Source organism: Amphiprion ocellaris, chromosome 17, assembly GCF_022539595.1.
Source record: "Amphiprion ocellaris isolate individual 3 ecotype Okinawa chromosome 17, ASM2253959v1, whole genome shotgun sequence".
Lineage (NCBI taxonomy): Eukaryota > Metazoa > Chordata > Actinopteri > Pomacentridae > Amphiprion > Amphiprion ocellaris.
This window is the reverse complement of record NC_072782.1, coordinates 22,010,496-22,037,516: the sequence shown is the minus strand read 5'-3', so window position 1 is coordinate 22,037,516 and position 27,021 is coordinate 22,010,496. Positions and strand designations below refer to the sequence as shown.

The 27,021-nt window shown below is 39.7% G+C and overlaps 1 protein-coding gene across 1 annotated transcript in view; it reads left to right on the top strand.

Moving 5' to 3' along the window:
• LOC111580626 (versican core protein-like) overlaps positions 1-26,752 on the top strand; it is a 48,397-nt gene extending 21,645 nt beyond the window's left edge. The window contains exons 8-16 of the mRNA XM_023288450.3: positions 6,307-6,482; positions 7,085-8,375; positions 9,170-9,283; positions 9,365-9,478; positions 15,598-15,756; positions 17,084-17,166; positions 19,659-19,803; positions 20,964-21,146; positions 22,929-26,752. Of these exons, the coding sequence (XP_023144218.2) occupies positions 6,307-6,482; positions 7,085-8,375; positions 9,170-9,283; positions 9,365-9,478; positions 15,598-15,756; positions 17,084-17,166; positions 19,659-19,803; positions 20,964-21,146; positions 22,929-23,179 (2,516 nt within the window). The 3' untranslated portion in view covers positions 23,180-26,752. The remainder of the gene's footprint in view (positions 1-6,306; positions 6,483-7,084; positions 8,376-9,169; positions 9,284-9,364; positions 9,479-15,597; positions 15,757-17,083; positions 17,167-19,658; positions 19,804-20,963; positions 21,147-22,928) is intronic.
• Positions 26,753-27,021: the final 269 nt, after the last annotated feature.

Sequence of the window (27,021 nt, the reverse complement as noted above, 5' to 3'; positions counted from 1 at the left end):
CATGGTCCTGACAGTGAAGCACAGAGTGGGAGTGTGATGAATGGAGCTAAATGAGTTCAAAAGGTGTTTGGGGGATAACATTTATCTATGAATTCCTGTGGATATACCAAAACAATTGTGGACAAGATGACTCCCTGTCTGTAGAAACTTGGCACAAGAGGAATCTTTCAGTATGATAACGATTTAATCCGCAAAATTACACAAGGGTTTTGAAGAGCAAAGTGAAAACTATGACATGGGCAAGTGTGTTGCTTCACTTGACTCCAATAGAACACCTTTGGGGTATTTTAAGAGAGTAAGTAGAGCAACGCAACCCCTGCAGCAAAGAGCAGTGGAAAAAAATAGTCTCTGATGATTGACAGAACATCTCTCCAGAAATTGGGTTTCCTCCATGTTGAGGAGGATTGAGTCTGTGATCAAAAATAAAAGTGGACATATAAGGTATTGAAATTAAATAGATGTGGATTTCAGTAATATATGACTTGTGTTACGTTGATTTCCTACTTTGGACCCTTTATTTTAGCATAGTAAATATAAACTGTTGGATCATCAGAGAAAATTCAACTTGGAAGTAATGCAGTTGCTGTGATGTGATACTGTTTTGAATCATTTGACATTTAACTGATATTAGACAAGAATGTACTCCCTTGTCCTGTATACTGTAAGTTGTAGCTCTCCCTGCATCTTTCGCAAGCTTTTAATGTTTTGGGATGCAAAGTCTGAGTCTTTCAGTGAGAACGTTTATGTTCCAGAATGACCTCATGTGTGTTGCAGTGTACTGTCAGGGACTGTACAATAATCTATTGCAAGTGATTTACTATTGTTTGTTGTCTCAGTAGGAAACAGCTATTGGTTTGTTACCTTTGTGTTTGTATGCTGACAGATTCTCACACACAAACACACTCAGTATTTGCAGAGCCAGATGTGGAAATGATGAAGTCAGTGATCTCTGTGCGTCCAGTTTTGCAGCTAAACATACTGTAAACACATCACAGCGTCTCCTTTGGGAAAGCAGCAGAGCCTCATGAATAGTCCTTTCCTTTGCCTTTCTTTCTTTTTCTCACACACAAACACACAGTGGTGGTCTGAAGGAGTGATTAGTCTCTGTTGTCTTCAGCAGGCATGTCTACAGACGTCTGAATATCTGTCGAAAGAGTCGGCAACAAACCACAAATAGCTGACCTTAATTAACTTTTCTCCAGGGAGCAGCCTGAAACTAACAACTTCTCAATGTCTTTACTTACATTCATCTGTGTTGGTTGTGTTACCAAGGATGGATTACACTGAACAGACTTACCAAGAACAGACCCGGGGGCCTAAGTGCTCAGAGGGCCCCCAGCCAGAGCCTCTGGTTTGTTATTAACATTTCTCGGAAAAGTCCAAATACTTGTTCAGAAGTGGAGACGTCATGATTTTTTTTCTTTCAATTATTTCCTATCTTCTGATTAATGTTTGATTATGAGACAATGAAGAACTGTGCACAGACCCGTAAAAGGCCCCACACCTCTGACAAGGAGCCACAGATTTGCTAAATAACTTCACTCATTTTGCATGTTTTCATATTTGTATTGCATCTCTTTGTAGCTGTTGTCTGTTCCTTTGTAGTCGTTTTGCATCTGCTCGTGATTATTTTCTGTCTCTTTGCATTTGCTTTGTGTATCTCCTCATTTGTTATCTTGTGTTTCTTTGTAGTTATGTATCTGTTTGTCATAATTTTGTGTTGCTTTATAGTCATTATTGTTTCACGTGTATTTGTAATCACTTCCTGTCTAGCTGCTGCCTCATTAACAGGCAAGAGCTGGACAGAGAAGGACAGAAAGTGTTTCAACAACAGATAACATCACAGTCCTGTTACAACATAATAAAATAATAGAAATAACTCTAAATAAAAGAACAAAACCAGAAGTACAGATTTGCAGTTTAAGAAAAAGCTATCCTAACAGTGGGCTGCAGAGTGGCTTGGTGGTTAGCACCGTTGCCTTGCAGCTAGATGATCCCTGCTTCCCGTCCCAGCCTTCCCGGGATCTTTCTGCATGGAATTTGCATGTTCTCCCTGTGCATGCGTTGGCTTTTCTTTCTCCTACAGTTCAAAAACATGCTCAGGTTGACTGGTAACTCTAAACTATCTGTCGGTGTGAATGTGAGTGTGATTGTTTGTCTGTATATGTAGTCCTGTGATAGACTGGTGACCTGTCCAGGGTGTCCCCTGCCTTCACCCTAAGTCAGCTGGGATAGACTCCAGCCCCCCGCAACCCTAATGACAATTAAGTGGTGTATAGATAATGGATGATAGATGGATATCCTGACAGGTACTGCAACAAGTCCTTAGAATAAAGAAAGTAAGTGTAAAGCTTCTTTGCTGATAGATTGTTTCCAGGGACTTGTACAGTTTTTTCCCAGTTTTTGTCATGAAGGAGCATAAATCTTACATGTGGAAAGAGTTAATAGTAATTTACAAAAGATAAAGGGCCCATTTCTGGATTTGCCTGTGGCCCCTGAATCACACACACCTCTGCACACTCACCAAAATTACAGAGTTTGTTCCTCTCAACAGAGTGGTGCCATCTTCCAGGAGTGTGTTTATTATGGAAACATTGTGTCCTGTTGGATCTGTAATATATCATCACAGAAAGCAGTCGCTGGTTTGCACGAGTGGCACCGACTCACTGTTTCCACTGAAATCAGGAAAATTAAAGCATCAAGTGTCATGATGAAAAGTTTTCCTGAGTTTCACATAGGCTTTTTTAGAATTTGACAGTCGGATTAGCCAAGTTGTGGCGTGTTTCTTTGTTCGTCCTCACATAAATTTACCAAACTTAGCTTTTTGTCGTATTTTCACTCCCACGATGCATCTTCCATGTGCACCGTAAAGTCCTAATGAAGTCACACAAGCGTGCATTGTTTGAGAGCAGCTGCTGGCACCAACTGACCTTAATCATAAGCAACACAGACCCCTGACTGTTACCCATCCAGATAGGCTTGTTTGGCTCATTTTAATCAATATCAGAAATGAGCTGCTGTAAGATCTACGACAAGTACTCTGATCCTTTACTGAAGTAGCAACTGAAAAAGTACTATGTTAACAGTAAAGACCTGCAGAGAATGTAGAGAAATGTTATCGGTTAACTCTCTCATGAGCCTGTGACCTTTTTTTCCTTATAGTGGGCTCATTTTTCACTACAATGTAAAGTCCTGCACCTTTATAGAAACACCACAACCATACTTAGAAATGGACACTTGAAACATCTCTAAAATGAATAGAAAATTGCTCCAAATTTCTTAAAACTTGTCTAAAATGACTCAGTTGTCCAAAATAACTCAAAATCTTTCCAAAATGACTTCAAGTTTTTCCAAGGTGACTCTAAAACTCTCCAAAATAACTCTCTCAAATTACCTAAAACTTGTCCAAAATGACTCAACGATTGTTCAAAATGACTCAGAATGGTCAAATGCCAGTAAATGTATCAAAGTCAAGGCTCTGAGTGAGGGTTGACAGGTTCCTCATCCCCCAGGAGCCTATGTAGGACAATCTAGTCCAGATTGGACCCTAACCCTAACTCTGTATGTAGTGGTTTTAGATCTGGACTTGGTTTAATGTGGCCTGTATGGGGAAAAAAAGCAGTGAAATCTTCCTTTTGCATTTTCACAAATAGTATAAAGGTATCACAAATGCATAAAGAGTTTGCCTAAAATGGGCAAAATGGTTTTACATCATGAAAACATGGAATAAATTTAGAATCGGTTGCTCAGCACTGGAAGTTTAGTTTCTTTTTACTGCTGAACTGGAAGCTAACCAGCGTAGTAGAGCTCCAACATGGTGACGTTATGAACTATTTATGAAGTCAGTTTAAAATTTTATCATGTGCTCAGTTAGAGTCTGACATGTATAAACTTACAACGATAAGATTAGCAGCAACATAACCTTAGAAACGAGTCACCACAGTGCATAAAAGATGTGCTCTGGTACAAGTAGCATTACACTCCTGGCTATAGAGACAAGACAGGTTTCTATACCAGGCTGTAAACGTTTATTTCTGCTCTAAAATTGGACCTTCTAACATGACGATTCACGCTCTTTGGGAGCCTCAAGTGGACATACAAGGGACTGCAGTTTTTGGAAAAAAATTTGCCCACCCCAGAGGTTGCAGCTGAGATGATTAAAAGTTCTGATTCACAAATGTGGATTAGTTTTCTTTGGATTTTTCTTCCTCTTTGGGTTTTTCACGGTACGTTAAATGAAACCATGTGAGGAGTTTAAAGGCAAAATGCCTGTTTGTTACAACTGCAAACAACTCATAAGCTTTCTTTTACAAGCCAGAAAAGTTGAAGACCACTGCTTTGAACTTTTAAAACAAGTTCATCATATTTTTTAATGTAAACTGCGAAGTAATTCCAGTTGCTACATAATTTCAGTGCAGTAAAAAGTACCTTACTGTCTCAACAATGAGATAAAAAATTACATACATGGGGCTGATACTGATTTTACAGGAGTAAAAAGGGAGTTTGCATAATTTCCTTATTGATGGTGGACTGAAAGAGGAATTCAGTTGTATTTTTGTGGTTTTCCTGGTTGTAGCAGGACGCTAGGGATGCAAATACTGATACACAATACACAATAATTAATGACATCATGAATCAGTAAGGTATTAATTAACAACATACCGTAATTTAAGTGCAGTGAACAATTGTTCTCTGCTTATACTGTTGTTTAGTCAATGGACACGTGATATATGCTGCATGGGCGACTGCTAGTTTTACCCCTGAGATACTGGAACACTGACCTAGTGGAGCTCAGCTTGTCTCAGATACTAAGTATTCTGGGGAATTTTTATGCAATGACAATGGAAATGTCTGTATTTATGTGATGGAAAACACAAATCTGTTCAAAATATAAAACACAGTGGTGTTAATTGTTAACAGGATGGCATATTTTAAAGATTATCATGTCTACTTTATGAAAAAGTAGCTAGAAAAAATGTAGTAGACAATTATATGTACACTCTTGTTCAAAAGTTTGGGGTCACTTAGAAATGCCCTTATTTTTGAAATAAAAACAGTTTTTTTTCAATGAAGATAACATTAAATGAATCAGAAATACAGTCTAGACATTGTTAATGTGGTAAACGACTATTCTAGCTGGAAACGGATGATTTTTACAGACCCCTTTCCAGCAACCATCACTCCTGTGTTCTAATGCTACATTGTGTTAGCTAATGGTGCTGAAAGGCTAATTGATGATTAGAAAACCCTTGTGCAGTTATGTTAGCACATGAATAAAAGTGTGAGTTTTCATGGAAAACATGAAATTGTCTGGGTGGCGCCAAACTTTTGAATGATGGTGTATTAGCCCAGAAGTATGAAGTAGCACAAAGTGGACTCTAGAGTACAGTTTAGGTACTCCGCCACTGATCATCATCTGAATGCCATTACGTGCTGGGATATTCTGATGGGTTCTTTTCCTTAATATTCTTACGTTATCAAAAAAATAATCAGGGATTGTTTTTTGTTTGAACATTGATGAGTCTGGGTGTCAAACACATAAATTCCTGCATTCTGAGGATTTTTTATGCACCAATTGTGTGTTTTATGGCGGAAACATCTTTTATTTATGTGAAGGAAAACCAGGTGTAATGCAATAAGGCTCTGAGGCATTGTGTCCATCCATCCATCCATTATCTATACACCGCTTAATCCTCACTAGGGTCGCGGGGGGTGCTGGAGCCTATCCCAGCTGACTCGGGCGAAGGCAGGGGACACCCTGGACAGGTCGCCAGTCTGTCGCAGGGCTACATATATAGACAAACAAGCACTCACACATTCACACCTACGGGCAATTTAGAATAATCAATTAACCTCAGCATATTTTTGGACTGTGGGAGGAAGCCGGAGTACCCGGAGAAAACCCATGCATGCACAGGGAGAACATGCAAACTCCATGCAGAAAGATCCCGGGAAAGCCGGGACGCGAACCAGGGACCTTCTTGCTGCAAGGCGAAAGTGCTAACCACTACGCCACTGTGCAGCCCGAGGCATTGTGTATTTCACTCAAATATTTCTTTTCCTCAAGATTTGTGATTTAATGTTATTCACTATCCTCTTTTGTGTCTTTTTTTTGTGGCAGTCAGGTCTTTAAATTAGCATGTGGTATCTTTCCAAAACTTTTTAGCCCTTTCAGAACATTGCACATCTCTGTTTTTGACATTTTGACAATTTCATGTTTGAAAACATTAAGTTCAGGCACTGCTGCTTTGTTGTCTCGTTTTTTCTCACCTGATTTGTGAACTTGGTTTTCTCGTGTGTCTACAGTGGACCTTGTCTTGGACCTCCTAAACCAGCCTGGGAACATCTCCCGGTTTCCCCACATCACCGACCTCACTCATCTCACCAGTCAAGCTATCCAAGGCAGTGGGGACGCCGACTCCCTTGATCCATCTCCCATCAACCTGCCTCCAATGGTCAGCTTTGTCAACGGAAAAGATGAGGTACCATCTATTGACTGGAGCGTTTAATTGACAGATATTTCCAGCATTAGCTAGATTTTTGTAGTTTTGGCCCAAATTTCTGCTGTTAACCCTCTAAACCTCAAAATTCGCCAGCAGTTTTGAAAGCCATGTTCAGCCAAAAGACACCCTTCATTAACAAGAAACTGTAAAAACATTAAAAATCTTCAGATTTTGAAATCTATGTGATTCTGTCAGTAAAAGTGACCAAATCTGAGCTTAGAATTGTGACATTTTATGAAAACCACTCCTCTGTACCTAAAGGTCCTGTAACTCATAGTATGAAGGTAAAATTTTGCATGGCGTTATTAAATATACTAAATTTATTGTAGATAAATAATCAGCTGATGTTGACGAGGTGAGGAGGGAACTTTTTCTACATTTGGTTGGACTGACTCAATTGCAAAATTCTGCTTTAATCATCAAGCTGCAAAAACCCATTTTCTTTTTGTTGCTAATGAAATTAACACTGATAGGTAAAGTGACCAAACCTACCAAAGCAGAGACCCAAGTTAGAATTAAATTACAACATGATGCTTTACAAACCTTTATTTTTAATTTATGCACTGTCCTGATGCATCCAGGTGACGCTGGCACCAGAACAGCCAGAGGAAGCCCGAGGTGATCAGTTTGAGACGGCCACCCCTATTCATGTGGAGGAGGTGGAGGTCGAGGAGAGGGAGGAGGACTCCAGTGTGACTCCCTTCGACTATGGTGTCATAGAAATACACACAGACGAGACACCTACTGAGGAAAGCAGTGATCAGGTCTCTCATCCTACAGATACATACCCAGATGTAGGTTCAGTCTCTAGTGTGGGAGCCGACACATTTCCTGATGTCTTCACGGATTTTGATGGACTCAGAACTCAAGATGAAACAGCGACAATCACCATATTTACTCCGCCTGTTTCACTACCAATGTCTACCACACCATCAAGCTCAGGAGTCTCCACCTATGAGGACACGGAAGGCTCTGCAAGCCGCCCCACTGATGATGTGCCTGGCGCTACACTTGAGAGCACTGGTGCTTTGACCACGCCGGCTGCAGGTGGCCAGCCAGGTGTGATGACAGACGAGACAGAAATTGGAGGGACAGAGCCTCCGACTTTTATGCCTGACACAAAGTCAGAGGAAACCACCACACCGGCACAAACAGAGGACTTAGAGGGCTCCGCCTCAGGAGAAGACGAGGCCTCAGGGCAGGACGTATACCCACCAGAGACACCCACACTCACCAGCACACTGCGGCCGATTCACTCCACCCTCCACACCACGCAGCTCCCACCTGCAACCGGCAGTGAAGCCACAGAAGATGCTGTACCAGAAACTGGCTCAGGTGCAGATCAGCTGTCTGGGGATGGGGAGACGTCAGGGGAGGTCACGGTTTCACCAGCGGTGGCAGCTGTGACTTTTGGAGACCAAACCACAGACGTAAAGCACACAACTGTAGAAGGTACCACACTGGCACCCTCCACACATCCCTCCCTTGCTGCAACAGATGCTAAGAAACATCCAGCAGTCACCACAGAGCCTCCAAACACAACCTCAGGCGACCACACTGAGCTTTACAGCGAACACACTGATCCGTCCACTACAACCTCCACACAGGATGTCAGGCTGACCACTCTCTCCACTACATCCCCCCTGTATACCTTTGACCAAATCACACGCTCAGTTCCTGACTGGGCTCTGATCCCCGATCCGGATGCCACCGCTCTGCCAGATGAGGACTTTGTGGACTACGACAAAGAGATTGCCCCTGGCCAGGTGGAGGCCCACCCACAGAGACCTGAGGAGACCGAGGCAACAGAGGAACCAGAGACCGGCACCGACTTGGCTTATTCTGTGGAGGCCAGCACTGTGAACGTCAGAGGTACATTTTTATTTTATTTCTTTTTTTGATAGGGACAGTGCACATTAATGAACGTCTATTTAGACAGCAATGGTGGTAAAGATGGCAAAATTGCCAAAATTTCTACATTAAAACAAAAAGAATCTTCAGACTTTCAGCTTTGAAACAGTCTTGAGTTACTCATCTGTGAAACGCAGTTCCATTGGGAAAAACACTAATAAATCTGAGCTTAAAATTGTGATATTTCATCAAAACTTTATCACTTCATCCTACACACCTATTTAAAAATTGGTCCAAATTAAAAGACAAAATATTCTGAACTTCTCAGAGCAACTGACTCAGTGGTTTGAGTGATGGTATGCCACTCTTGGTTCAGTGGGATATAAAACTAAAACAGCTGGAAGCAAAGTGAGATAAAATCAAACCTTTGAACCCAATGCCATCCAGCAGATTTGAAAGCATTAAAAAAACACCCAAATTCTACCATTAACTGTCAGAAATGTCAGATTTTAAACTTAGACTGCCCTTGAACTACTCATCTGTCATGTCAGAAAAAGAAACCAAATCTAAGCTTAATATCATGACGTTTGTGTAGATTTTTAGTCATTCAGGTTTTGGTAATCCTCAGAACTTCAGCAATAAGCAACTGAAATTGTCTTTTCGGTTACTGACCACAAACAGACACGAAATGACCGCAAAGATGCAAAATGCCAACAAAGAATCACAAATCTGCAACAGAGATGAAGAGCGATCACATGACACAGCGCTGCTCCTGATGCAGACGTCATTTTAACAGTGTTATATTCACCGTGCAGATCTCCTGCCATGTTCCACCAGTGTGTGTCTGAATGGAGGCTCCTGCTACAAAAGAGGAGTCCAGAACATCTGCGTCTGTGCACCTGGATACACTGGGCAACGCTGTGAAACAGGTACAGCAGCACACACAGCCGACCACACTGACCCCGCACTGACAGACCGAGGACGTGGAATAATGACGACTTGTGTTGCAGATGTCGATGAGTGCCAGTCCAACCCATGTCTGAATGGAGCCACCTGTCTGGATGGGGTCAACTCCTACACCTGCCTCTGCCTGCCTAGCTATGCTGGAGAGCTCTGCGAACAAGGTTAGAATCAGTAATAACAGCCATTATCTAGACATGAAACAAATTAATCAGGTCTGTAATCTGTGATGAATGTCAGTAATTTCACTGCACCTCATCTTTATCTTTGATTGACTCGCAATGACAAAGAAATCTTTAACAAATCCGTGGATCCAGACTATAAGACGCATCACTGCCAAAATCTTATCACTTGGTGTTTGTCTCATTGCTGACGTTTCCTGAAAATTTCATCCAAATCCGTTATTCCGTTTTTGAGTAATATTGCTAACAGACAGACAGACGAACGTATGTGTCACATAACTCCGCCGCATTCCTTGGCAGTGTAATAATCAATCAAATCTGAAGAAAGTTCAACTGAACCCCCAGAATCAGCTGACTTTTTAAAAATCTACAATACCTTCAATATATTTAATGAAGCCCTTTAAAACTTTGCCTTCATATATTGAATATTTTCAGTTAAAGGCCCTTGAAGTACATAGAGTTGGGTTGAAATTTTGCTCTTTTTCATTTGTGTTATTTTCTCCACCATTTCTGAGTCCTCATAACTTCATAAGTACAGGAGATAGACACATGAAAGTGGCTGGAAAACACAAGTGTGGAATTTTGTTTTGTTTCTATGTACTCAGGGCAAGTAACTCTACTACTTAAGCTACTGTACACAAAAATCAGCTGATTCTGAGGGGGTCAGGTGGGAGGCACAGATGGATTTTTCACGGAATGATCCTATAATCCATTTTATTAAAGGAAATGATGCCCCATACTACAAAAACAAGACTTAAGTCACAACAATGTGGGATTATCATTCATATATAAGCGATCTAAACACACTGACCCACATTCAAACAGGTAAATAAAGTGTACAAACCGAGCGTTTGGTCCTCAACTGTCCTCCAGCTCTGGGCGTCGGCTCCTCAGCAGATTAGTTCCAGCCTCTCATCCAATATTTCTGTCATTACTCAGCAGCGAGTTCAGACTCAGGCTCTCAAAAGCTCTCCAGGGATTAATGTTTTCCATGACCATGCACCAGAGTTCAGTGATGAAAGTTTAAGATGGTTGTTCTGTTGTTGTGGAAGCAGAAGCAAGTTTCAAGACCACATTCTTTTTTTATATATATATATATATATATATATATATATATATATATATATATATATATATATATATATATTCAGCCTCTTTGAGTTATTGGAAAAGCGCTTTATAAATAAAATTTATTATTATTATTATTATTATTATTATTATTATTATTATTATTATTATTATTATTATTATTATTATTATTATTATTATTATTATTATTATTATTATTATTATACATTAAACAAGAGCATCAGTACATTTATTAAATAAGATTTAACTGTTTGACCTCCAATCACTTTCTGGCTGTGTTTTGTTCCTTTACATTTTTCCTCACTGTGGGATCATTTTTCACTGAAACACAAAGTCTTGCAGCTCTCTGGAAACAGTATATCAGTGGTTAGAAGGAGAGACAACTCAGAAATGTCTTTTGTGCAGTATAGCTCTGTTAAAATGGCATGAATAATATTTAAAAAGTTACATTTCTTTGATTATTTATGTTACAAAAATTGAGAATAACAGGAAAATGTCCAACAGTTTTCGAAGTGACCACCAAAGTTACCTATAGTAGAAAAAATGGTGGCTCTGCATGCTATAGATATTTAACTGTCCACGTTTTTACAACCTCTACAAACTTTTCAAACAACTCTGCACATCAGCTGTAGAAAGACGTTTCAACATGCCTTCCAACAATCTGCTGCTCTGCTCACTGTTTTTGAGTCATGCTGCATTTGTTTTATCTGTATGTCCAGTATGTTTTATTTTCCTCTCAATTGCTCTTTTCTCCTGTGTAGTAGGATCACAATCATGCAATCATCAGCAGGCAGCTGACGTAGTGTTCACTTGTCATAGTTACGGTGATGCCGTGCCGCTATCTCACAATGATGCAGAAATCTTTAACAAATCCATAGATCCAGACTATAAGCCACATCCCTGCCAAAATCGAATCAATTGGTCCTTGTGTCATTTCTGAAACTCCCTCAAAATTTCATGTAAATCCGTTCATCCATTTTTGAGTAATGTTGCTAACAGACAAACAGACAGACAAACCAACGCCGATCATCACATATCTCCACCGCGTTCCTAAATAAAGTTAGTAAGCTTTAGATTTGGTTATTTTTCCAGAAGGAACTGTCACATATGATATGTTTCAATTGGAAAGTTGAAAATCCAACAATTTTTCTGATTGTAAAGAATCAGATTGATAAATGGAAGTTATCTGTTGATTGGTTGGGTTTTTCAGAACCAATGCTGATGTTGATTATTGGCAATCAAGAAAGATTACGTCCCAATATTTGGAACCAATATGCATTAAATATTATATTTTAAGATGTGATAGCAGGGAAGCTGTCATTCATAAATAGGTTTATTCATTATTAAGGATTACTATTACTGAAATTGTGCAAGAGCAACAGAAGTAACGACGTTAACTCGTCAGAGGATCTTAGTACACTCCCCTCTCGTTACTGTATAACTGATAACTGCTTGTCTCCTTTTCTCCTGCGGTTCTTCTCTTTGTTCTCTCACTTTTATTGCCCACTAAGGCCCACATCTTAATGAGCTATTATTATTTTCAACTCAGCCGCTAGCCATTAGCACACTGTGAAAGTAACTAATTTCCTGATTTGTGGCAGTGGAATGTGTTTTTTTTTTCAGTTTTTGCAGGTTGTCTGTCTGCAAGAGAGATCCATCTGCCAGAACAGATTGTTAAAGTTAATCATACTTTTGAAAGATATTGCAAGTACACCAGATGGCATTCACCACAGGCCTGACAGTTTGCCTCTTAGTGATAGCCTTAGCTTAGCGTCATCATCAGAATAAGTTCGAGCTGCACTGACACCAACACGTACCAACAGTATGTTACCAGCAGTGTGAAATGTACATATTTTATCATATTAAATCAAGGAATCTGCTCAACATTAATTTGCTGGCTAATTTCTAGTTCTTCATTAAATCTTCTTAATAGCCTTTGTGCACATGTCAACTGTGATTGATTTGCTTGGTAGTAATACATGCTGCTTATGTAGCATATCAATTTGCGCAAAGATGATGCTTCTTTGAAACAAAATATACAACAGGCTGTAACTCTATCTGATTTGATCATAATTCTCAGAAAATGCAAGGGCCAGTATTCTGCCAATGTAGCCATAAGCTGTTTTCTGGTTTTCATAGCTCTACTGATTCTTGTCTAGATTCAATTGGTTTTTCTGTCTTTTATGTGCTGCAGTCATTTCGGTAAAAGTAACTTTTGTCCAACATTTCTAAGCTCCAACTCCAACTTGATCTGCACCATTTTAGCTGCCATTATTTGAGGTGAATGAAGAGACTCTGGAGAGCAGCAGAGACACACCAAAGCACAACGGTGTATATTCAATGTAGAAGGACAACTTAAGCTTAATGACTTGACCTTGAAGAAAATAGATTTGAAACATGGCAACGAAAAGCACTGCTTCTTTTCAGATTGTCAGTTCTTTGTCCAGAGAAAATGGGGGGATAGAAAGTGGAAAATTCCCCTTTTGCAGGGCGTATCCATGTGAAGGATGAATGCAAACTTCGATGTAAATTCTGGACTATTCACTGTAGTTTTCCTGCCTGATACATGCAGAAGTTAGTAGACAGCGCAGCGACTCAGAGACACAGCTGTCCTCTTGCAGCTCACTGCCAGTGGAAAGAAAAAGGAGAAAAACAGATAATTGCTCCATTATTTTGCCAGAAAGCTTTTGCAGCTGTGTGGCATTGAAAAAGTCCAGCTAAGAGCTGCCCCGAACTGAACCAGGCTCCCCTTCATGTGCTGCATGAAGCTGCATTCACCCAGCTGACCATCCAGCAGCTCTGCCTTCATTACCGTCCTCACCTGAACCTGCAGGTGGTCGCTCAGTGCAGTTATTAGGATATAAGGCTTATACCCCGAAGCCTCGACAGTAACTTTCCATCGCGACTTTATTGGCACCGAAATGATTCTGAAGCCACTGACACAAAACATCCATTGTTCACTGAGGTCGACAAAGCAGAGGGCTGATTAAGTCGTTGTATATCAAACTAAATGTGTGTGTTTGTGTGTGTGGGTTTGACCTGCAGACAACTGGATATTTGTGAGGGTTAATGAAGTCCAACTGTGTGTTACTGAACTCACTCAGCGAGGGGATTTACTCCCCAGCTGGACCTCTGAGTCTCTCTCTCTGCAGAACAACAGAGTCTGATGAGAAATAAACAAATCAGAGCTGCTTCATTGTTGCAGCAGCACGAGTCCCAGTCGACTGGCTGTGGGCAACTTCATGCATATAATCAAGTTAAAAGCCTTCTTCCTGAATGTAAATCAGAGATCGCAAAGCAAGGCTTTGTGGAGCAGCATAACTAATCTGAGACAAGAAACTGTGATTTGATTAGTCAGCTGTTACACCTGAAAAGTGAGAGTGCATCAAAACTAGTTAGCAACAAGAGAGGTCCAAACTTCACGTTAACTTTTTCATTCAGGTCCACCTGTGTCATTTGACCCTGTCGTTTGGCACCAACTAATACATTTTAGGTGCTTGTGCTTTTTGAATTTGATGCTCTGACAGCGAAAGCTATGCTTAGGCTGCACTCTGAGGAAGAAATGCATCATGTTGGCTGTTTGATCATATCTCAGTGTTTTCCATTGGCTGAGAATTGACTTGGTGTTGGGTAGCACAACGTGACAGATGTGAATACAGAGACTTAGGCAGTTTAGAGGCAGAGGTGTAACATAGGTTGTATTCTAAAGCTACAATTTCTAGATGCTCAGTAAATGAGACCATTGGTAGACAATGGTAGATGTCCCAATTTACATTAGAGTTGTTTCCCCAAGACAGTGTTCCTTGGCTGACTTTACAGCAAATGTTATGTGCTGGCGGTTGAAGATGTAAAAATTTTTCGGCTTATGGAAAAATGTCCACTGTACTTCACTGTTCATAAGAATGAACTGAATATTGATTGATAACATGGCCGACCATCAGTTTAGAACATTGGTGTATTATTTGTATTATTAATGCCACACATGCACTGGTGGACATTACTGTTTACCGATGTTCCCTTGACACCACACATGCATGGGTAGATGCTAACTTTTACTGATGCTCCCTAAAAAGGCAGACCTTTAGTGGGCAATTTACCAATGTTCTCTAAACGCCTCGCACACTGAAAGACTAAGCATTTTGCAGATGTTCCCATTCATCGTTCAATCCCCTAAATACCTCACTTATATCAGTAGACACAACAATTTATTGATGTTCCCTAAACACTTCATGCACCTCGTACATGCTATAATTCACTAATGTTTCCTTAATGCCACACACATTATAAAACGCTAAAATTTACTGATTTTCCCTAGTGGCTATTATTTGCAGACTGTAGAGACATGCTACAATTTACCAGTGCTCCTAAATGCCTCTCACACATTGAAATATACAATTTACAGGTGTTCCCCTCAATGTCTCACATGTATCAGTAGATGCTACAGTTCTCAGTTGTTCTCTAAATGCCATACATCCTGACTGACTGCTGGTCTACAGTTCAACTGCTAATGTTCCATAAATGCCTCACATGCATCAGTAGAGGCTATTCACAGAGAGGCATCAGCTCAGCTCATTAGACAGCTGTGAGATCAGAATTTAGCTTCGAGTGAAATAAGATTTACCTCTGCTGAAACTGCTGTCGGAGCCCATCCTCCTCAACTTTGGTGATGTTGTGAATCTCAAACCAACACATCTGTCTGCTGCCAACAATCATGCCACAGTCACTGAGATCACATTTTCCCTCATCCTGATGTTTGATGCAAACATGAACTAAAACTCCTGACCTCTGCTGCCACACAGCTGGCTGATTGGATGATTGCATAAATAAGCAGGTGTTCCAAATAAAGTGCTCAGTAAATGTTTATTATATTTGAGGGTATAATTTTGTTCCGCAAACTGTACAAATTCAAGAATTTTTTCAAAACAATTTGCACCCTGATACAAATAGTGAAGACAAAGTGTACTCAGTGTATTTATAGTTCTTTAATATCTGATGTTTTTCCCTCTGTGCAGATACGGAGGTGTGTGGATTTGGTTGGCAGAAGTTTCAGTCACACTGCTACAAGTACTTCACACACCGTCGCACCTGGGATGCTGCAGAGAGGGAGTGTCGGCTGCATGGAGCTCACCTGGCCAGCATCCTGTCACATGAGGAGCAGCTCTTTGTTAATCGTAAGTTGTCTTCACGATTTAAACTAAAGTCATGCTAATTATTGTTCCAGAGCTCTGCTGGGAGATGTGGGTCCAATACTCCAATACTGGTCGAGTGTCAGCCACAGAATATATAAAAAATTGGATGTAGCCAGCAGGGGGCGACTCCTCTGGTTGCAAAAAGAAATCTGAACGTATAGCTGAGCAAGTTAGAGTACACCTCACTTGATCTGTTACTTAAGTAAACTTTTTTTATCAGCTCATGGTAATCGCTAGTTTAAAGTCCCCTTAAAAAGGGCATGGTGTTCATTTTATAAATTATGATCCCACACAGAGGAAAACATGAAAAAGCAAGATATGCTTTTGGGTGTGGCTAACCTAGGATTGAGAAGTCAGCTTCCCTTTGCTCACTACATCTAGCTTCAAGAAACCAAGATGGCTACAAAGAAGCAAAATGGCCACAAAGAGACACAAAACAATCAAGAAATACATTCAAAATGACCGGGAATAAACACAAAATGACAACAATGACACAAAATGATCACAAAAGCCACAAAACAACCATGAAAAGACAAAATGGCCACAGAATGACTCAAAATGACCCCAAAGGCACACAAAAAGACCACAAAGTGATTAACAGTGTCCAGAAAGTTATTCAAAATGACCACAAAGTAGCTTAAAAATGACCAAAAAGACACAACAAATGACCAGAAAAACATGCAAAATGACCACAAAGTAAAGCAAAATCACCACCTTGTGCCTGCAGTAGAAACGTTATCATTATCAGTTACAGTGTTTGAGACATAGATGTACTGATATGGTTAAATTACAGTACAAATAAGTACCCAGGCAGTCTGAAACATCTGTTACATGTCATACAGCTGCGATATTACTTTACTTTGACTAAATACACCACCTACAGTGGTTCAAACACACAGTTGTGCAGGTCAGCTAACTGTAACAGAACTTTTGGTTAACTCACGGCTGGAAACTGAGTGTTTTCTTTTAAATATGGAGATATGTTTGTTCCCTCAGCAGTGATAACATCAACAAACGAGTTTCTGTTTATTATTAAAGCAGGATGAACGCATGATGTGTGGATCAGTGCACTCTGAGTCCAATGAAGATTGTCAGGAAGATAGAAAGGTTGTTTCTACAGAAAATCAAACTGAGCGTTTGCACTAAATGTCTCTGAGTTTATTGGTGAAGCCGCTGACAGATGAAACAGACCTGAATTGGGTCTCTCCTCACTCCTCTCCTAAACCATCTACAGTGCGATAATCTTCATCCGCTGCTTCCTTTCATCCATGAGTGAACTCAGAGTCTCTGTGTTTTGTTTCTTTTGCAGGTCTGGGCAGTGACTACCAGTGGATCGGCCTCAGTGACAAGATGTTTGAGAGGGACTTCAGATGGACCGATGGCAGACCTATGGTAAGACCAGCACTCACTGACACATAACACAACTAAAAAAGGACTCAGAGAACACAGTACTCCGCCAAGGCTGTTCATTCCTCCATATGACCCACAAACAAAATGACCTTGCGCTGAGCACAGGCATATACTATGCATGTGTGCATTATGTACGGATACCGAATTGTTTGACGTAAATATGTAGTGGGCGGTGGGAATTGATGGGACTCAGAAACACCCCCACAATTTAGTCAGTTGTTCTGTGTATCATTTCTGATGGATAAGTCCCAATAAGTCCTCACCGGTGAATTAGTAGTAGGATCACAATCATGCAATCATCAGCAGGCAGCTGACGTAGTGTTCACTTGTCGTCATAGTTACAGTGACGCCGCGCCACTATTTCACAATGATACAGAAATCTTTAACAAATCCATGGATCCAGACTATAAGCCGCATCACTGCCAAAATCTAATCAACTGGTCCTTGTGTCATTTCTGACCTTCCCTGAAAATTTAATCCAAATCCGTTAGTCCATTTTTGAGTAATGTTGTCAACAGACAGACAAACCAGTGCTGATCGTCACATAACTCTGCCGTGTTCCTTGCAGAAGTAACAATGTCCTGGACTTATTCCCATCACAGCAGGTCTGAAACAAAGAGCTAATAACCCAAAGACTGAATCTCACAAAGAGACCATCAATCATTTAGTTTATACAAGAGGCACACAAAGTGGAAGCTATCTTTTACACACAAAAGCACATTGTAATATAAATATCTGAAACTGACTGTATTTAAAATGCGACTTGTCAGCTGTTGGTTGAACTGATGAAGACGTCTGAAGATGTGTGTTCTGATTTATTAAAATGTTTTTGACTTTCCATAAACAATCAAGACTTGTAAAGTTGGGAAAATAATTGTTTCATTGAATGATTCTGCAACAAAAACATATTATATGTATGAAGTGACTGTTATTGTTTCTTATTTAAAAGTTATAAAGCTCAGTTAAAAGGCAAAACTAACCCAATGAAACACATGATTACAAAATCCTCACATAAAGACAAAATAAGCACAAAAGACAGAAAACAACCACAGAACGACCTCAAAAAGACACAAAATGACTACAACTAAACTTACTGAATTTAGTTGTGTTGTATCTACTTTCAAATGTAGTCGCTTTGAATAAAAGCATCTGCAAAATGAATTTGTTAGAAAATTGTAAATCATAATTGAATCAGTGGAATTTCTGCTTGTTACAGCACTAAAAATAAAACTGAGAGTTTAAAGAGTTCTGTTCTGTCACTCCTACAAGCAGAACAGAAACTCAGCTAAAACACAAAGTACATGAAAGACGTCACTGTGCATCACTGTCACACCAGTGCCAAAAACGTGAACTTTAAAATGTTTCATGACATGCCTGCAGCTGAATGCAGTGACGCAGCGCGTCTGTGCCTCTCAGTTGTGATGACACACCGTCACACACATTGTGTGTCTGCTGCTGCAACATGCGAGCTGAATTAACTGGGCCTGATGACCGCAGAGAGAAATCCTGAAATGTGATACTGGAGGGGGTCCGCTGCTGTTGTTGTAATGTATTATTACTGAGAATACAGACACACCCTGACCGAGCTGTGCACAGCCTCAGTTTGTACATACAGCACGTTCAGTGCAGGTTTTGTGGTTTTAAAAGAAACTAAGAAATCTTATTAGTGCATTTCTTGTTGCATACAAGCTGCAGAAAGCTGTCGGGTTGTTCTGGCCCTGTGGTGCTGGTTGTCTCAGCAGCTCCACTGTCTGGTTTCTCAGTGAATTACATCCAGCCACATGTGATGCGTAAGAAGTCTGCTGTCCTTATTACTCATAGTCCTTATTCACACACGTATAGTACTGTGTGAGAGTTTTAAAAAAAGCCACAAATTGTTTCTGTTTATTGTATAAAGTGCACTGAAAAAAACGCCTCAGTCTAATAAAGTCTTCCTCGCTCACTTGACCATATCGCCTCTTTTTTTTAAGTTATTTTTTTGGCCTTTATTATATAGGACAGTGAAGAGAGAGACAGGAAATATGGGGAGAAGAGTTGGGGAAGCACCTACAGCAAACGGCCGTGGGTCGGACTCGAACCATGGCCACTGTGTCAGGGACCCTGTTCATGGGTAGCTTCCGTAGCTCAACCTCGATATCACCTCCTTTTAAACACGGACATATGGTGATGAATTAGGAAGACTTTTTAATTTCTGGGTGTTTTTGCTCATGTCACATTTTTCACTGCAATATAAGGTCCTGCACCTCTATAGAAACAGCACTAACTGGCTACAAGGAGAGAGAACTGAACTATCACAAAATGCCCACAAAGAGACGTGCAAATCTTTTGCTGGGTAGTTGCATGTTGAATTTTTCAACATGACGTAGCAGTCCGATTTCTGCATTGTCCTTAGAGGATATGAAGTAATAACTCCATGTTTGTTCAGTGGTTACTGAGTGTTTCAAAGTCAGAAATTAAACTATGTGTTTTGACAGCAATACGACCACTGGAGGCCCAACCAGCCCGACAGCTTCTTCCAGTCAGGAGAGGACTGTGTGGTGATGATTTGGCATGAGGGAGGACAGTGGAACGATGTGCCCTGCAACTATCACTTGACCTTCACCTGCAAGAAGGGAACAGGTATGTACACAATTTTATTACAACTGAGTGAGCAATAAAAGCCAGGTATTTAAATACTATCGCCACCAACAAAATTCTGTACGATAGAGAAAACAGAGAGAAAAAAAGTCTTCTCCTGGTTAAAAAGGGCTAATTAACCCCCTTTTTCCAGCATGTGGTAGCTGGCATCTACACTTTTTCACATGAAAAAAGCTGCTCATTAACAAAAGCTAGTGTCTGTATCAAACACGTGCAGCTCTCAGAATTAGAAGCAAGTCAAATAGTGTATTTTTCCTCCTAATATTGCAAATATGGTGTCTTTTTTAAAAAAAAAAGATATATAAAGCATCTTCTTCAGTTTAAGTAACCATGCATCTTAAGTAAAAATTGGAGTTCTCTTTTAAGGGGTCACCAGTGATTATGATTCTTTTTCATTATGTAAACTACAAATCATATGTATTTTATATCACTGCCAATTATTTACCAAAGTGCATGTTAAGTTCTTGTATTTCTGGCAGCTTTTATGTTTCCACTTAATTTCAGTACTTGGCACCAGTCAACTTACAGACGTAAATTGTGAGCATGTTGTTGGCAAGATTTATTATCAAGTATTAAAACACAAGGTCCATGTCCATATCGTTTATGTTGTGTATCTGCTCTAAATACTAAAGGGACTGTTTTAGAAACAGTCATGGTTTCCTTCATCAGATAACTGCTTTCACTGCCAAGTTTTACATTAATGCAACACATCTATGTCTGTGCTTTTACTGTTTTCTAAAGTGAATAAACCGAATGGAATGAACGATACCAATCTACCAGCCTGTAACATGCAACTATTTTAGTTTAGCTTTGGTTTTCACCTAAAAAGCTCTGGTAAAGCTTTTAAACTCCACCTGCTCAGCATCAAACAACAACTGCAGAATAACTGATGAACAAAATGGAATATTTAGCATTTAAAGAATGAGATATTTTCCTCAACAGGTGGTGAAGACCAAAAACAGACATAAAAGAAAAACAAAGATTGGATTAAGATTCATCAAACATTATCCAAAATGAATGATCATGGTGCTGCACAGGTGCTTACAGGTGTGTGTTGTGTTCACATGTTGTTGCACTGTCCCCCAACTGGATAAACAATCAACTGTAAATCATATATTTACATGGTGTTTCTTACTGTCCAGTGTCATGTGGCCAGCCCCCCATGGTGAAGGATGCTCGAGTGTTTGGGCCCATGAAGCCTCGCTATGAGATCAACTCGCTGCTCCGCTATCACTGTAAACAGGGCTTCATCCAGAGACACGCTCCGACTATACGCTGCCAGTCCAATGGCCAATGGGACATGCCCAAAGTCACCTGCACCAGCCGTGAGTGTCCACATAAGGCTATCAGAGCTATGCTCTGTCAGCACGTTCTTTCAGAACTGAGTCATTCAGTGGTGAAAAACTAATGTACAATAATACAAAACAGTACAGAACAAACTGACAGAACAAGAACTTACCACTGTCCGAGTAAAATAAAAAAAGATTCTTAAACAAGCACTGAATGTTGCAAACTGGTTTGATCAATGTGATAAGTTTTTACATAAAGTATGTGAACACCGATCTTGCTTCTTCATTTCCCAGCCAGAAGCTACAATTATGAGTGTTAAAATACAGCTATAGCGGAAAACAGTTTTGACACAGAATGAACCATGGTGACAAGATGATCCTGGTATCAAAACACAAGTAACTAGAAAAGCACTCAGAGAGTGCAGTACTCCTCCAAGGTTGTTCATTCGCCCACATGGCATTGTCAAAAATGCAGCATTTTTGTTTTTAGAAATGCAGCATTTGTTTATTAGTTATTATGATGGGAAATCACAGCAACATGGAATGTGGCCATTTAATATAGATGTACCCACAAACAAAATGACCTTGCGCTGAGTACAGGCATGTTAAGCATGTGTACTTTATGTATGGATACCGAATCGCGTGACCTAAATATGTTGTGGGCGGTGGGAATTGACGGGGCTCGGAAACACCTCCATAATTTAATCAACTGTTCTTTGTATTATTTCCTACAGATAAGTCCCGATAAGTCCGCTTTGGTCGATTTGTAGTAGGATCACAATCATGTGATTGTCAGCAGGCAGCTGACGTAGTGTTCACTTGTTGCCATAGTGACGCTGTGCCGCTATCTCACCATGATACAGAAATCTTTAACAAATCCATGGATCCAGACTATAAGCTGCATGACTGCCAAAGTCTAATCACTTGGTCCTTGTGTCATTTCTGACCTTCCCTGAAAATTTCTTGCAAATCCGTCAATCTGTTTTTGGGTAATGTTGCTAACAAACAAACAGACAGACAAACCAACAGCCGATCATCACATAGCTCTACCGCGTTCCTTGGCGGAGTAAAAATTATGGATGAGCTGACATGTTTTTTCTGGCTCATTACCAATTATTGGTAATTAATACACTAATAACTGATATTTGGAACTAATATAATTTTTTTTTATTCTTTATTTCATTCATTTGTAATTTTTAAAAAAAAAATGTAAATACAAACTTCTCCAAACTAGAATGAAAGGGAGCAGAAAGAAGAAAAGTCTTATTTTATCTGCCCCTTTATCCCCAGAACTCAATTTACAAAAAAACGTACTACAAAAACAACAACAACATAAACAAATTAAATAGTATCTATTAACACTATGTGGTAGCAGGGAACCTATCATTCATAATTAGGCTTCTTCATAATGAGGGTTACTGTAACTGAATATGTACAACATATAGGCTGATTGATTTGGTTGCAGATTTGAACAGAGCTCAAATGTGTGTTTCTGAAAATGTCATGTGTCTATCTCCTGTACTTGTGAAATTATGAGGCTCAGAAATGCTGGAAAAAGTAACGCAAATTAAAAGCACAACATCTTGACTCTCCCCTATGCACTTATAGGATCTGTAACTCTAAAAATAGTCATAGTATGAAGGTAAAATTTGGCATGGCTTCAGTTAAAATACTAAAGTTATACATAAAAAAAAATAACTGATTCTGAGGGGGTCAAGGGAGCACTGGTTGATATTTAATGGAATGACCCAATTACAAGACTGCCCATTGTTTTAAAATGTTTTTACTTCAAACTCTCTTTTCCATCTGTCTTCGCAGCCGCAACCTACCACAAGTCATTTACTCTCCGGCGCCGCAGCAACCAGAACGAGCAACAACAGAGGCCCTTTAACCACCACATCCATCACTCCAAGAGTCATGAGAAACACAATCAGAACCAGGAGCAGCAGCAGGATTATAACATCCTGCAAAACCTCTGGAATCCTTTCCAGAGTCGAGTCCAGAAGCTGCTGAGGGAGAAGAGGCAACTGCAGGCTCAAACACACACCCAGGACCAGATGAGACACTGATGGGATTTGTAGGTTTGCAAACCAGATCTGCGGTGGTAACCAGTCACAGCAGGCTGGCTATGTCAGTCCAGAGGCATCGATAGACAGACCGAGTGTTGTTGCACTGAACTGTCTATCAATTTCTCTCTGAAGGATGAGGGAGACGCCTCATCAGTACATTGTCCACAAACACTCGAGGATCTGAACCATAACACTAGTGACGATTTAGTTTCATTGGTAAAGTTAGCTCATTGATTAAATAAGTCTCTCCATTATGTAACAGTGCTCAGGTTACTGATATACTTGCTTTTACTGTTGCGAATACTTAAACGGTCATCATTGTTCACATGCTTGTATACTTTGTGTTGGAGTATAAAAGTAGGGGGCAGATTTGCACTTAATCATGCCTAACAATCCAAACAATTTGGACAATATTTTTAAAAGTCATAGTGTGGATTACAATATTTTTTATGCCTCTAGTGGATACTTCTACACAAACTACGATCAGGTTTTTTTGTGCCATGATACACTCTACACAGGCTCTCTAGAAAATGTTCACGGAATCGCTTGACAGCAAGAAGACGAGCTGCTTTATTATTTATTGTTGTGTTAGACTGAAAAACATGACAAAGACTTGGACACTTTGACTTGGTCTCAGCCTCCCATCACCTGTGTGTGTCATGTTAGCTTGTGGAGGAAAATGTTATTTCTGCTACAATTTTAGCTTTTCTTGGACTGAAAGGAACCTGGTTTTCTTTATTGTTTTATTGGATTCAATCTTCACTTTGCCTTGGTTGCTTCAGACTTAGCCTTGACTCAGTCTCAACTCTTTTAGAACATGACTTTGACTCCTTTTGGACTTGACCTTGACTCAGCCTCGACTCATTTGGGACTCAACCTTGACTCAACCTTAACTCCTTTTGGACTCAGCTTTGACATCTTTTGAGCTTGGCCATAACTTGGATTTGCTACTTTTGGACTCTGCCTTAACTCAAACTTGACTCCTTTAAATTTGGCCTTGATTCAGATTCAGCTGCTTTCAGACTCAGCCTTGACTCCTTTTGAACGTGGCCTTGACTTAAATTTAAGTTCTTGTGTGCTCAAGGTACTACAAGGTAGTCTTGAGTCTACCTTGACTCAGACTTGAAACCTTTCAGATTTGGCCTTGAGTCAGCCTCGACTCCTTTCAGACTTGCCTTCACTCCTTGTAGACTTGGCTGTGACTAGAATTCAAATATTGTTGGATTGTTGGACTCAGTCATGACATGGCCTTGACCAAGACTTTTGGACTTGACCTCGGCTCTGATTTGACTCCTTTTAGATTTGGCCTTGAGTCAGACTCAACTCCTGTTTAGTTTATCTGTGGATGTGCAGTCGGCATCCTTAATGTGCAGAGAGACCAAACTGCCTCAGGTTTTGATTTTAGCCTGGGATGTCTGGATAGAATCTGTATGGAGTCTTGTGAACTTCAGTAGTTTCAGACATTTACACAAAAATATTTGGCCTTCCAACAGATAATGCTTTATGACTATATCTTCAAAACTTTCCATCATTGTTGGTGTGATCTAGATCTGCCCCCACACTCATATGCTGAGTGGTATCTCAGAAATGCATTTATTAATGAAGACATGTTCACCCAACTCGCCCAGTGTGGTATGCATGTGTGAACATGTACTTAAAAGCAAGTATATCAGCAGCTCAAAGGGGAAGACTTAGGACTTTAAGGCTTATGCCACACATCGTCAGTGACACTTCAGCTTCATCAGCTTTTTTGTCACTAAATAAAACCTGTCAGCCCAGTGCCTTATGTGAAATTATTTTAAAGCAGCCCTGTGGAGGATTTTGACAGCTGTGACCACGTTTATCTGTCACGTGACAGGTCGTAATTGTATATAACAGATGAATATAGTCACTATATTGTCAGCCATTAGTTTGTGGATTATCATTTTGAAGCCTTACGTTTGGAATTTAGACATCACCAAATAGTTTTTCTTTTCGAGGACACTACACACACTGATATTGTCAAAGTTGCTCCACCCTATAACATACCCTGCTTTATCATCTATTTTCCCCTAGATGGGAGCATCCTTTACCAAATTGACACTGTACTGTATTGAAGAAGACTTAAAACAAGCAATTAAGACCACAGAAAATGTTTATGGAGGTAACAAATCTGAAGTAGGGTCATTTTCTCATCTATACAATTGGACTTCTTTTTGTAACCAGAAGATTCGTCCCCTGCCGGCTGTTAGAAAGAATGCAGGTTTAGCACACCACTGAGGCTACTTCCATCTTTTGTAGACAGTCTATGGTAGCAATGCTCCTCCTAGAGTTTCCTGTTTGCTAGTTACATTTCTTTCTACATTATCTAGAACACTCAATCAGTGAATGGCATGAAACTAATAGCGGTACAATAAAATTGCTCCATAGCATGAATAGTAGTCTAAAACTCCACAGGGTACCTTTAATTTCCAATAATATGGCACATGTGAACGGCAGTTGAAATATCTGTGGTTTATCTTTGTACAAGCTAGCCCAGATAATGGTATTGATGGAAAATGAAAAAGGAAAAATTCATCACTTTAAATTATTATCACGGAACATTTTCAGTTTTGGTTTGTGCTACTCAAATTAGTACAACCTAGTTTTTGCTGGTTGATTTCCCATGTAGATTTTTGTACAAAATGTTTTAGCTTAAAAAAAGGTTTTTAAAAACAGAGACTTAATGCACACAGAGGGGCAGTAGATTATTATGAATGTGTGGTGTGCGTGCTGGGGCTATTAATCATAGGATATATAATATAGATACTATATGAAGCCATATGAATTTAACTTATTGCATACTTTAAAACTATGAATAGACTGTGATATTAAATAAAGGTCATTGGAACTGAATGATTCTGTTAATGATGACTTCCTTGCTGTTTACAGATTCTTGTCAAGTTGCTTCTTTCTCTGACATTACACATTCTACGTCATGTAGAGTTTTTCGTTAGCAAAGTTAGCTTGATGCTTTTTATTGTGCTTAAAATCAATCTCCATTAAAATTCTCCTGATTGTTTCGACATTATTAAGTTGTCATCAGCTACATTTGTGTTGCTTTTTGCTACAGATCTGGAATCTGTTTTTCATCCAAGGATTAAGGCAACGTGAAAGAAGCACATAGAGACACTAACTACATGCTCCACAAGATTTTTTCAAATTCATTTTGCTTTATTCTTTTCATGTTTTTCATACATCTTCCTTTTTTTAAATATATATATATATATATCATATGTCGATGTATCCAGTGTGCATTTTTTTGCTTTTCTACACCATGTGGTTAATAGGGTTTACTGTATCTGTGGCACAAAATCTTTTTATGTAATCACTGTTGCATTGTCAAAATGCTCATCACCCTGTTTTCAATATCATTGTGAGCTGTGTGTGTGCAATAATAGGAGCTGTTATAACACAACCTGTCCTGCTTGTACAATTTTATTTTACACTTATTTCTTTGTTTTTCTTACTGTCAAAAATCCCCCCCAATTTCCTTCTACAGCAAATGTGTAATGTGAAAGATTTTGCCCACAGTAAACCTGAGCCTACACCGTCTTTTAGCATCTTTTAGGTTACTCCTTTGGTTTTTCCAGCAAACATTATGAAAAAACTTAAACTGTGATCAAAGCAAAGTGTGTGTATGTTTACTGCAGCTCTGAATAGAAAAATACTCCAAGCAGTTTGTGGGCATATTTTTTGCTCCAATATTTTGTCTCACCTTGGGTTTATTTTGCAATATATAGTCCTACAGAGTACAGAAGTACAGAAAAAACTCAAAGTAAAGCACTCTGAATTTGTATCGAGTAACTGTTGGTAACAGCTGA